The 12,694-nt window shown below is 33.6% G+C and overlaps 1 protein-coding gene across 2 annotated transcripts in view; it reads right to left on the reverse strand.

The window, feature by feature from the left end:
* DYNC2H1 (dynein cytoplasmic 2 heavy chain 1) overlaps positions 1 to 12,694 on the reverse strand; it is a gene marked incomplete at its 5' end in the record, with an annotated part of 370,982 nt that overhangs the window by 260,954 nt on the left and 97,334 nt on the right. For both annotated transcript variants that reach the window (XM_082660860.1, XM_082660861.1), the window contains 6 exons: positions 966 to 1,079; positions 4,149 to 4,257; positions 4,756 to 5,004; positions 6,246 to 6,376; positions 11,360 to 11,527; positions 12,070 to 12,172. In XM_082660860.1, the coding sequence (XP_082516986.1) occupies positions 966 to 1,079; positions 4,149 to 4,257; positions 4,756 to 5,004; positions 6,246 to 6,376; positions 11,360 to 11,527; positions 12,070 to 12,172 (874 nt within the window). The remainder of the gene's footprint in view (positions 1 to 965; positions 1,080 to 4,148; positions 4,258 to 4,755; positions 5,005 to 6,245; positions 6,377 to 11,359; positions 11,528 to 12,069; positions 12,173 to 12,694) is intronic.

The following is a 12,694-nucleotide window of genomic DNA, read 5'->3' on the forward strand; positions in this document are numbered from 1 at the left end:
TATGGTCTGGTTTTATGAAATTAAAATGTTTTGAAATGGGATGGTAGGAGCTGTTTATAAAAAGAACAAGCTATGAAACAGTATTACAGTATAATTTTTATTTTGGTTAAAAAATATGTGTGTGTGTGTGTGTGTGTGTGTGTGTATGTGTATGCTAGGATAAAAGATCTAGAAAGGTATGATACTGCTGTTACTTTTCAAACATGACACTGGATTCTATTTTGTAATTTTTCTTTCAAGGATTTTTGTTTCATTATTCACAAGCAAAACTGATCTCTGGTTTTCTTTTAGGAGAAATACCTTTTCCTTCTTTCAATGACAATATCATTTTCCCTTTGTAAAAAGGATTTTGGACACTTTCCTTTATTTTCTATGTTGGACACTTTCCTTTATTTTCTATGTTCTGAAACAGTTTAAAATAGCATTGAGATGATCGGTTTCTTAAAGGTGTAGTAGAATTTCCCTGTAAACTTGAAGTGGACAGAAGGGAGGGTAGCTCTTTAACAACTGTCTCTATTTCATCAATAATAAATGTTTTTTTAGAAAAATAAAGATCAATGTAATAGTCACGTCTGGGTGCTGCCATCATTGCCTTATTTTTTGTTTATCAATTTTAGATATCTACAGTGCACATGAAACTACTTCTGCAGTAATCAAACTTTCTTTAGTTCCAAAAAAATAACACTACAGAGTCTGGCACAATCTAAATAGTTCAATAATTCTCTAACATAGGAGGTACTAAAGCACAAATTTCACCACAGGGAAACAAAGGCAACAAAGTAAATATTCCAAAGAACATTACCATACTTTCACCCTTCCCTTTCACTAAAATTTTGCTAACTTGTTTTTATTATAGGTTAGCCTTTATGCTACTTATTTGCTAATGAGAAAATAATGCAAATTAAATGGTATTTATTTCATATGAAACATAGTTTAAATTGATTAACGAATTCTATGGCACTTACTATATGTGAAGTAATTGAAGACTGGTCCAAAAAAACCATCCTGTGAAGCCTGATCTTTAAGAGGCAACAGCAAGGGCTCTAATTCTTCAAGAGTGTAGAGTCCAGGAACTTCACCTACAGAACATTACATTTCTTTTGAGTTTTACCTGCATTACACTAATTCAAAACACATTTTACACACACAATGCTTCTTCTATTTTTGTAATCAAATAATCTGATGTTATTCAAGCTTTGTTTTCAAAAATAAACAAACCCTATCACCCTCTATATTATTCACAAATCTACATCTATAGCCTTCAGTTGATTAAGCAAACCATTAAAGACAGTTCATAATCTAGCCATCTATCTGCTTTTCCAAGTCCTTCTCTACCCCAACCCCACAAGACCTTGTATTCTAGCCTCAATGAACTTCTTTGTGTTCCAAAAATTTAATGAAATACTCCCTCTTCCTGGAATATTATACCCACAGTCTTCCTCTGCCCCTTATCTTCCCCTAATATTATTGTTTATCCCTCAAGACACTACTTTGTCAACTGCTATATCCATGAGACTTTCCTGAATACCCACATGCTAGGTAAAGCATTCTTTTCTCTTGTGTATAGTATCCAAACATCACTGTTTAGCATTTACCACATCATTTAATAATGAATGAATTACTTCCCTTTCCTGCCCAATTAGATTCTGAATTCCCGGAGGGTGAATATTTGATCATGATCAATATTAACCTTAGGGCATTCTTAGCAAGTATCTAAAACATAAATATTTGTTAAATAAATGAACAAACGAATTATCAAATGAATGAATGAACTTGTACTAGAAATCAGGAGAACTAGTCATGGCCTGCTACTATACAACAGAATGATGAAAGTCAAATCAAAGGTGATTAAGACTATAAGAATTTGATAGAGGGCTTGAAGCTTGTCTTGTTCACCACCATAAATCCAGTTATTTAATAAATATTTGTTAAACCAACATATTTGTAATTCACAAGAAACTGTAAGATTAAATGAAAATTCTTTTGCTGCATTCATGTAGAGCCCAACATAGTTTGAATCCCTACTTTTCTTTAGGTTAATCTCAGAGGTACCAGACTGCTCCCCAACCACCAAGGATGTACATATTCAAATGCATACACACATAAATGTGCTCTATGTCTTCCTCTAAACTTCAGCCATATCAAGATACCCTTGATTTCTTAAATTTGGTAAAGGAAGCTAGCTCTATTTACATATTCTATAGGGAATAAGAATTTGAAATACAAAAAAGAGACAAAAAGGCCTATTGAGTACTTTCTCTGAAAGTATTTTTCAAATACTTTTTTTGCCAAAAACGTTGTCAAAATTTAACCTTACCAAAATTTAGCTTTATTTATGATTTTTGCTATTATATCTTGATAAAAAGACCAATTTATCTTACAATAAAAATAATTACTGGGTTAATGCTTATCTGGATGTTTGCTTTCAGAAATTAAAACCAAAACAAAAATACAAAAACCCTGTATATATCTGGCCTACAAGTTTATCTCAGCCAAAATGAACAAGGTCTCCATCTAGTGACAATTTAAGCAATATGCAGGAATGTGCACCTTAAAAATCAGAAGAGATTATTTATAAAAAGGGCCCCAAACACTTCAAGCTTGCTCAAGACATACCACTTTCACTATACCATTTCCCTTCACTTTGACAGAAATTGACCTACCACTTGTGTAACTAGAGTCTTTCTCATTTGGGCACTAAAGTGTAGATACCTCACTTTATAAATGTTTCCTTCAACCAAAGCTGTTAAATTCTGAAAAAACAAAAAAACTATTTTATCCCAGAGTCTACCTAGCAGGATACAAAACAAGTATTTATTAAAACCTGAGTGGAACATGAGCATCATGCAAATTTTGTCCTCGGGTCCCTAGAATGGAACAATTCATATAGTTGAAACTAGTTTTTAACACGGTTTACTTTGTACTTAAGTACCAAAATACTTAGTCCAAGTTTAAAACGAAGCTACCTCATACCAACTCTACTAACAGTGGTTATGCATTATAAGGAGATTATAATAAAGTTCATAAAGTCTTCAGAAAAGGAAGAACTGCAGGAAATTGCAGGTATTCTCCTCAGGAAATCACCAAAAAGGTCAGGTGGCTCCAGAGACAAAAAGAGTACAACACAATTCGAGAAATATGAGACCTCATATATCTGAAATATATCTGCTATTATATAACCACATTTAAGGCCATATTATAATTATTCAATTTTTCCATTAATGATGGACAGTGAGGTTCTATCAAATTTTTATTACAAATTATACTACATATTTCCTTACATACTAGTTCTTTTAAAATTTATTTATTTCTTTATTTTTAGCTGTATTGGGTCTTTGTTGCTGCGCGGCAGGCTTCCTTTAGTTGTGGGGAGCAGGGGCTATTCTGCGGTGGCTTTTCTTGTTGTGAAGCACAGGTTCTAGGCGCACAGGCTTCAGTAGTTGTGGCTCAAGGGCTCTAGAGAGCAGGCTCAGTAGTTGGGACGCACGGGCTTAGGTGATCCACGGCATGTGGGATCTTCCCAGACCAGGGCTTGAACCCGTGTCCCCTGAATTAGCAGGCGGATTCTTTTTTTTTTTTCTTGCGGTACACGGGCCTCTCACTGTTGTGGCCTCTCCCGTTGCGGAACACAGGCCCCGGACGTGCAGGCTCAGTGGCCATGGTTCACGGACCCAGCCGCTCCACGGCATGTGGGATCCTCCCGGACCGGGGCACAAACCCGCGTCCCCTGCAGGCGGTCTCTCAACCACTGCGCCACCAGGGACGCCCGAGCAGGCGGATTCTTAACCACTGCGCCACCAGGGAAGCCCAGTATAACACATTTTTTAAATAAGTACTGGTTGATAACTTTCCTAAAAGGTTATAACTTATAATAGTCCCACCAAAAGTGTGTTAAGAGGGCCAATTTTTCAGTATATTCATCAATATTCAATATTTAATCATCATTTTTATATAATTCCACAATCTTGGTTTTATAAAAACAGGGTTTCTCAGTTCTCCTGCTCTGAGCATGTTTAATGTTTAATCCCATGTCACCTTAATAAAAGCTATGCCAAGTGTTCTCTGAAACTTAATTTTATATAAGATCACTTTCCTTGAATAATTTTTACATTACTTTTATTTTCTTTAAATAGAACCCATTTACTTGCCTGAAGACAAAAGGCTATTGATCATCTCCAAAAATGTAGGATGTACAAACTGATAATCCTCAAGAAGTAAAACTACTTGTTGTGCTTCAATACCTGCAAGATGTAGCACCTGCACAATAAGAAAACACATTTTGGTACACATTAAATATTTTTGGCACAGGTAAAAACTTTCATTCTGTATGTAAACTAAGTTGTTTTTATTGATTGATATTTGAGTAATCAAAATCTAGCCATATAGTCTAGAAAGTAAATCCACTGAATAATCAAAATTTAGCCATATAGTTTGGAAAGTAAATCCAGTTCATAAACAAATACTACTGGGAGGAAATTTAATTATTTTACATCTAGGACATTAAAATCTAGAGGATAATTTTTAAATACACCTACATATGTCCTAAATGCCATCTTTTTGTTTATCTTACCTATCCATATAACATCCCATAATCTGGGGTGCTGAGAGCTAAAAACATAATTTTGTAACAATTATGGAGAAAACAATCATCAAAATTAAAATAAAGACTATGTTGCATATCAGAGATTTAAAGCCTTTTTGAATAACTAACTGTGATTTAAAACCAAATAAAACAAAAGACTGTGAGTCACTCACATGTTTGAGATCATTTTTGAACTGCTTCAGTTCATATCCCCTGGAAATCTTTGGTGAAAACAGCACTGCTCCATGCATATGACTGACTAAAGAAGTGATGGTCCGACGACCTACACCACTGCATCCGGCTAACAGAAGTGAACCTCCAGGAAAACTCAGCACTCTGTCTATCCTAGACACATATTCCAGGACTTCTTGGAAAAGTAAAATATCTAAATTCTGGTTATCTCGTCCATAATGAATAAGACCCTTCAAAGATCACAAAGCGTATTATATAATTAATATAAGTCCAAATTACATAATAAAATGTTAGTTATCTAGATTAAGAGATTATATTTTTGGTGCACTCAAGAAAAGGGGTTAAGTGTATTCATGTTGTTTCACACTCTTTTATCTATCCAGTAATCCAGCTTTATGGCACTTTGTAAGGAAAAATTTACATGATGTCAAACAAGTTCACGCGTCCACAACAGTCAGTTACTTTTGAACACCATTAATATAACTAGTAAAAAGCAGTGTAAGATAGCAGGTTAATTATAAAGACTTCAAAAGCTCTCAAATTTTTACCACTTGTTACACATCAAATCAGTGTGCACAGACTATAAAACAATCCCCAAACTCTCAAAACGTACTGCCTAAAGATATTTTGTGAACTCTTGTTCTTACACACAGCTCAGCAATGAACCAAAAGCCCACAAAGAGGTAGCATGCCCTGCCAGGAGCTATGTGATAGAGTGAAGAAAGAGAGAAAGGACAGCTTTCACATACTTAACAACTTTTGCACATTCCCAAACTTTTCAATATCCATTCCAGGCAAACAAATAAATTTACTAGACCATGAAAGACTTGATATAAAATCCATACTAACTTCCACTATAAATATTAATTTTTAAAGTAATCATATATAATACTGTTTCTTTTTATTATAATTAATCTCAAAAACGAAACAAACAAACAAAACTCCATAGGACAGTGCTACTAAAAGTTTCAGTGAACCAGCAGCATCAACATCATTTGGAAGTGTCTCAGAAATTTGGATTCTCTTCTGATTGTTTTCAGATTCAGATTAATACCTATTGAATTCAGATTTCTCTGGATGGGACCCAGCCATCAATATTTTCTGGTTCTCAAAGTGTTTCTAATGCTCACTAAAGTTTGAGACCACTGCTCTAGAATGAGAAGTTAATATCATATTAACTGTTAATATAATATTAGCAGTTATATTTCCCAATTAATATTAAGCCTTTTTAATAGTTCCAACCTCAGATACCTTTTTCCAGCATGTATCCTAGCAATTTTACACTAATCTGTGTAAGTGCATGTGCACCTACTTAGATCTGCCACATTGGGCTAAATTCCAAAAGATACGAACCGCTTTTGCCTATTCTAAGATCTTTCACTTCATGCCCTCAAAAAACTTACAATAAATATTTTGAAAATGGCTTTAATCATAACCAAATCCCAATTCAAATTCATTATTCATATTATACCTTTTTAATAACATCCTTAAGATCTGCAGAATTTAGTTTTCCAAGTGGTTTTCCATGTGGAGGCAAAGGTTGTCCTGGGGCTGACCTTATTCCTGAATTATGTTGAGCTCCCCATGTAACATAGAAATTATCTGTAGAAATGAAAGATATTTTTGTTTTATGTGTGTTAATCATAATGGGAGCATCAGTAGATATATTTCACACTAAACTGTTTTTAACTTAATTAGTCCAAATTAGAACATCCCCAGAAAGGCAAAGATTAATTACTTTGAATTGGCAAATAAATAAAACAATCTCAAAATTATTCTTGAAAAAGAACACAGATTTACTAATATCATCAAGAGCCCTGACTTCTAAAATGAAAGAAAAATTAACCAAATTTTAATTAGAAAATAAAAATCCCACAAACTTCCCTTAAATTTATCTACAGCAGTGTTCCTGTTACCACACAAGGAAAATCTGTTCACCATTCTATTGAAGTTTCGCCTCCCAATTCCTCTGGGAGACTGTTCCATCAGTATCCACCTTGTCATATGCTGCGCTCAGCAAACCTTCCCTAGACCCCAAGCTACCTCATGTTCTTCTTTCCTTCTCCATCATATTTCTCACATTATCTTCTACTTGCCAAAACCACTATACTAAACTCTTATTTGGGAACAACAATGCTACCCTAATTGCGAAATCCAAACCTTCGTTGTAGTCATTATCCCAACATGACTTGTGTGCATCTCCTTAATGGAACTTTTTTCCTTGAATCTATATTACCGTGCTCATCAAGCCACAACCACTACTCCTTTTCAGTTTTCTATTTATCCCATATATATATATATATTTTTTTTTTTTTTTTTTTGCAGTACACGAGCCTCTCACTGCTGTGGACTCTCCCGTTGTGGAGCATAGGCTCCGGACGTGCAGGCTCAGCAGTCATGGCTCACGGGCCCAGCCGCTCTGTGGCATGTGTTATCCCTTATATTTTTATTTTCACTGGGATCCAAATTCAGCCTATTATGCTTTAATTCTAAATACTCCCCTGGAATTATTTAATCTTATTCTGTGGATTAGATTATCAACTATCTAAATATACACCAAAAACCGATTCACTACGTATCTCTAGGCAAGTCTCCCAGCTCTAGTCTAGTCCCATATTTCGAATTGCTTAATGACATGTAACTCATGCATTCATTCATTAAACACTTATCTATCACAGACCTGTATTTAAACATTGTACTTCCTGTTAGAGATAAGTAATGAATAAGACAAACATAATTTCTGCCCTCACAGAACTGATAAACTTTATGTAGGTTCCCAAAAAACACTCAAAAAGCTTGTAAACATTCAAACACATGCATAAAACTGAACTCATTATCTTCATGTCTCATCATTTCTCAGCTGGACTATTGCAGCATCCTCTTACCTCATATCCCTGCTACAAGCCTTTACCCCATCAAATATATCCTCACTGCTACTAGAGTAACAAACACAAAAACAAAATCTGATAGTACCACTGCACTCCAATATCACATATAGCTTCCCACTGCCTTAAAAGCAAAACTTTTCCTAATCAAGGCCCTTTGCAGTTTGGCTTCAATTTGGCTCCACTGACTGCTTGAATCTCTTATCTCCCTCTGTACTCCAATATATACCCCAGTTTTCTCAAACCTTTGATTCTTTGCATATGCTTTTTCCTTTGTCTGGAATGCCCTTCCCCTCTTCTTCACTTAATTGTATCCTTTAAGATACAGTTTGATTTCCTGTAATTGTTCCAAAAAATTAAAGTCTTAGGTGTTAATCTAACAAAATACCTTATAGGACTTATGCTGAAAACTATACAACACTGATGAAAAAAAGCAAAGAGTATCTAAATAAATGGACAAATATATTATGTTCATGGATTGGAAAAATCAACATAATAAAGAGGTCAATTCTTCCCAAACCAATACACAGAACTAATACAATTCCTACCACAATCTCAGCAACATTGTTTATATATACAAGATTATTCTAAAATTTATATGGAAAGGCAAATAGCTAAAACAATTTTAAAGAAGAAGGAATCAGTCAATCGAATTTTAAGACTTATTATACAGCTACAGCAATCAACTCAGTGTGGTACTGGCAGAAGGACATATACATCAATGGAACAGAATCAGGAACCCAGAAACAGAGTTACACAATTAATTTTTGACTAACGTGCAAAAGCAATTCAAGGCAGAAGGGTAGCCTATTCAACAAGTGGTGCTGGAACAAGTGGACAACCATAGGCAAAGAAATGAACCATGACCTAAGTCTCACTCTTTACACAGAAATTCACTCAAAATGGACCACTGACTTAAAACATAAAACTATAAAGTATTTAGGAAAAAAAGGTGGAGAAAATCTTCAAAATCTAGGACTAGACAGAATTCTTAAACTTGACACCAAAAAATCCTTAAAAAGAAAAATTAATAAATTGAGCTTCATAAAATTAAAACCTTTTTTAATCTGTGAAAGACTCTATTAAGAAGATGAAAAGACAAGCTACACAGTGCGAGAATATATTTGCTAACCACATATGTGACAAAAGAATAGTATCTAAAATACAGAAAGAACCCTAAAAACTCAATATTAAAAAAAATCCAATTAGAAAATGGGCAAAAGACATAAAGAGACATTTCACTGAAGAGGACAGACAGAAGACAATTAATCATATGAAGATGTTCAACTTCATTAGCTGTCAGCAAGATGCAAAATAAAACCAATATGACCTATCAGTACACACTTATCAGAATGGCTAAAATAAGAAAATACTGACAACACCCAATGCTGGCACGGATGTGGAGCACCTGGATCACTCGTAAATTGCTGATGGAAATGTAAACTGAAATACAGCTACTCTAGACAACAGTGTGGCAGGTTTTTTTTTTTTTGAACTAAGCATACAAGTATCATTCAACCCTGCAACTTCATTCCTGAGCATTTATCTCAGAGAAACAAAAATCTCCACACAAAAACCTGCACATAAATGCCTACAGCAGCTTTCCTCTTAATAGTCAAAAACTGAAAACAACTCAGATGCCCTTCCACAAGTAAATGGTGAAAGAAATGGTAGCATGTCTAAATATAATACCTACTCAGCAATAAAAAGGAACAAGCTACTGAAACACTCAAGAACCTGCATATATCTCCAGAGAATTATTCTGATTGAAAATAAGATTGTTGAAATGACAAAATTGAACACAGAAAAGATGGGTGGTTTCCAGGGGATGGAAGAGGAGTTGATCCATTTTAACTGTATCAATGTCAATATCCTGGTTGTGATATTATATTATTTTTGCCAGAGTTGAAGGAAAACAAGTAAAAAGTACATGTGTTCTCTCTCTGTTAGTTCTTACAACTGTATGTGAATCTACAATTATCTTAAAATAAAAAATTTCAAAGTAACTTCCTCAAAAAGGAATTAGTCTCTACTCTTCTACACCCCTAATATCCAACATTTATCCCAAATATATTCAGAAAAGTTACATTAATTGTAAAACACTTCATGCTCTATTGTATTTACCAGTTTAACCATCTATTTGCATAAATCTTTGTGGCACCTAAACATATTAGCAATAGTTATCATTGTAAGCAAGGACTTTCACATCTGTATCTGCCATTAGATTACAAATTTCTTGAGCACAAGAATGTATCTAGTTTATTTTTCAGTATCCAAAATTAAATTTTTAATTTTGGATACTTAAAATTTTTAAGCATCCAAAATTTTTCTTAATAATTTTTCTTAATATTCTACTATGTGAAAATCATATTTGCCTGGATCTAACATATATCAAGCCTGTATTTTTTTTTAAATGCAACCCTTCATTAAAAAGTAAAATACTGAGAAAAAAACATTATTGAGTCCTACACAGGAGACTCTAAAAGATACCAAATTCTAGAGAATTCAGATAAGACACTGATACTATCTAATGCCCAAAGGATATGTCACTTTCTTTGCAAGACGAGACACTATTAACTCAATTTTTAGACTGAGAAACATGGCAGCATTTTAGAACAAGAGCCTCTCCATGCTAAGCCATGAAAACTACACGCCACAATGACATAAAACCTCACTCAAAATCAAGCCAACTTTGAACTATTAACAGGCTTCTCTCAGCATTTCATCCTGTCTTAGGTTCTTTTGAACTTATTTCCTGATTCTAAAACTCAAGCAGCACCTAGAAAATTCCTTCTATCAATCTTAGTATCCTTTTCACCTTCAAGACTCCCCTTGGCTTACGTCATTATGACCCTGGAACCAATATCAAATCTAGAAAGATACAACATAATGTATTATATGAAATATTTTTGAAGGCTTGCCTTACACTCTAATAGAATAGAAATTCATTTTGTAGCTTGAAAGCAGTTTTATTAGGAAAGAGTTCCATATTACAGTCATCCTCTGTCAAAGGCCTTTTCAACATGTTGATTTTCATTTTATATGCATCACTCCCACAGCATTTCATAATGCAAATTGGTCATTAAGCAGCAATAGTTGCAAATGCAACATAGCTCCTTTGACTGGTGCTATGCTTTGTTTATCATAATAATGGGTGAAGCTGATAAGAGGGTACATAAGAAGTTCTGTGCTAATGACATTATGAGTAGTGACAGGAATGAGTCACTTTCTCAAGCGAAAGTTCATTATAATCAAATATGGATTTTCACTATGATCTTTAAATATCACACATATATGGCTATTTTTATTAGTAAAAGTCCTTCAGGAAATACAGTTTTGAATTGCAAATGTTAAACATTACGGTCTGAACAACCGTTTCCAAGAAAACAATTATCGTCATCATATTTTGTTTGGAACATAATTATTGAAATCTAGCAAAGAAGACAGAGCAGCCTCTTACGGTAAAAACATTAAAATTTCCAAAGTCTTAGCGTTTTTGTTTTAATTAATTTTACTGAAGTATAGTTGATTTAAAATGCTGTGTTAATTTCTACTCTACAGCAAAGTGATTCAGTAATACATATATAAATTATCCAAAGTTTTCATTTGTTTAGATATATGAAATCATGCTATCAGTAAGAAAAAAACTGAAAGTGCTCATAACTTTTATATATTTACATAAACTCTGTAACTATATTACCTGCCATATTGTCTAGTACATCTGAGCCCCAGTCTCCTTGAAACACTGATGTTAAAATACTGTCAAATAAATGAAGTTCCTTTGCACCAACAATTTTGTCACGAAATAAGCGCCGCGCTTCATATGCCACAATTTCTAATACGTAAGCTAGAGGATGGTTTGAGGATCCTAAAAAAGGCAAAATTTTCTTTAATTATAATAAAATTCAAATGATTTAAAAATGGTCTGTTTCAACATAATATTAGAAAGAAATAGAGAATGAGAATCTACATACCATTATTTTGGCGTCAGATAAATAGAATAAAGGGAAAAAGAGTTAAAATTCATTTTGTTAATGAGTTGGTAAACTTTTTTGATTCTTTAAAGGATTAAACTCTATTATTTCTAGTTGTTCAATAAAAATATCAATCCCCAAGAGCATATTAAACATGCTTTGGCTACAAAGGATAACAATTACATTTTTTTCCAGATCAAGTTTTAATAGTGACAATCATACTTTAGGAGAGGAAGCATAATAAAATATCATAATTCTAATATCATGTTTAAATTTAATATTAACATTTTAATTTTTAAAATACTATAATTACAATACTCATTTATCTATTACAAATATAATATACATATACAGCATAAACACACACACACACACACACACAGTATGATATTCTAAAGAGAGATAAGTGATTTGAAATCATAAAAGCAAAACTTACCTCCTTCTAAATCATATCTGAATAAGCCAAGAACCCACTGGGTAAGGATGCAAGGAGTAAAGAAATAGTGGCTATAATCATCAACTGTAAATTTGGCCCGCACCTGAAAAAAATATAGTAAAAGATCTGTCTTCTCTCTTAAATATATAATCATGCTATAAATTTTTCAGTCACCTTAAATTCATAGGAATGTCAATTCCTACCAGTGGCTGGAACTGTATTTCAATATTACTTATTTCCTCAGTTATCTTGTATTCTATATTTTATGCATTTAAAAACAGTATCTAAGAGAGGTTGTTCATAAACTTCAACAAACTGTCAAAGGTTGTCCATGGAAAAAAATAAAATGAAAGGTTAAAAAGCCCTGCTAAAGAAAGGAATTCAAGGAAAGCTAACCTAAATTTTATAAAATGGTAGTTATAATTCCAAGGTGCTCATGGGTGTAAGACAGACCCATTTTATAATGGTGGGACCCACAGAGCTATCTTGTGTTCAAGAAATCATTAAACTTTTAACAAATCAAAGTGCCACAATATAACCAACGAGAGAAGAGCCTCTCCCTTCCTCTCTACGGATGGAGCTACTGCTCTTATTCTGGCCTTGACTGCCTAACATTTGAATTAAT

The sequence above is a fragment of the Grampus griseus genome, assembly GCF_964374135.1.
Source record: "Grampus griseus genome assembly, chromosome: 8".
NCBI classification, from domain to species: Eukaryota; Metazoa; Chordata; class Mammalia; order Artiodactyla; family Delphinidae; genus Grampus; species Grampus griseus.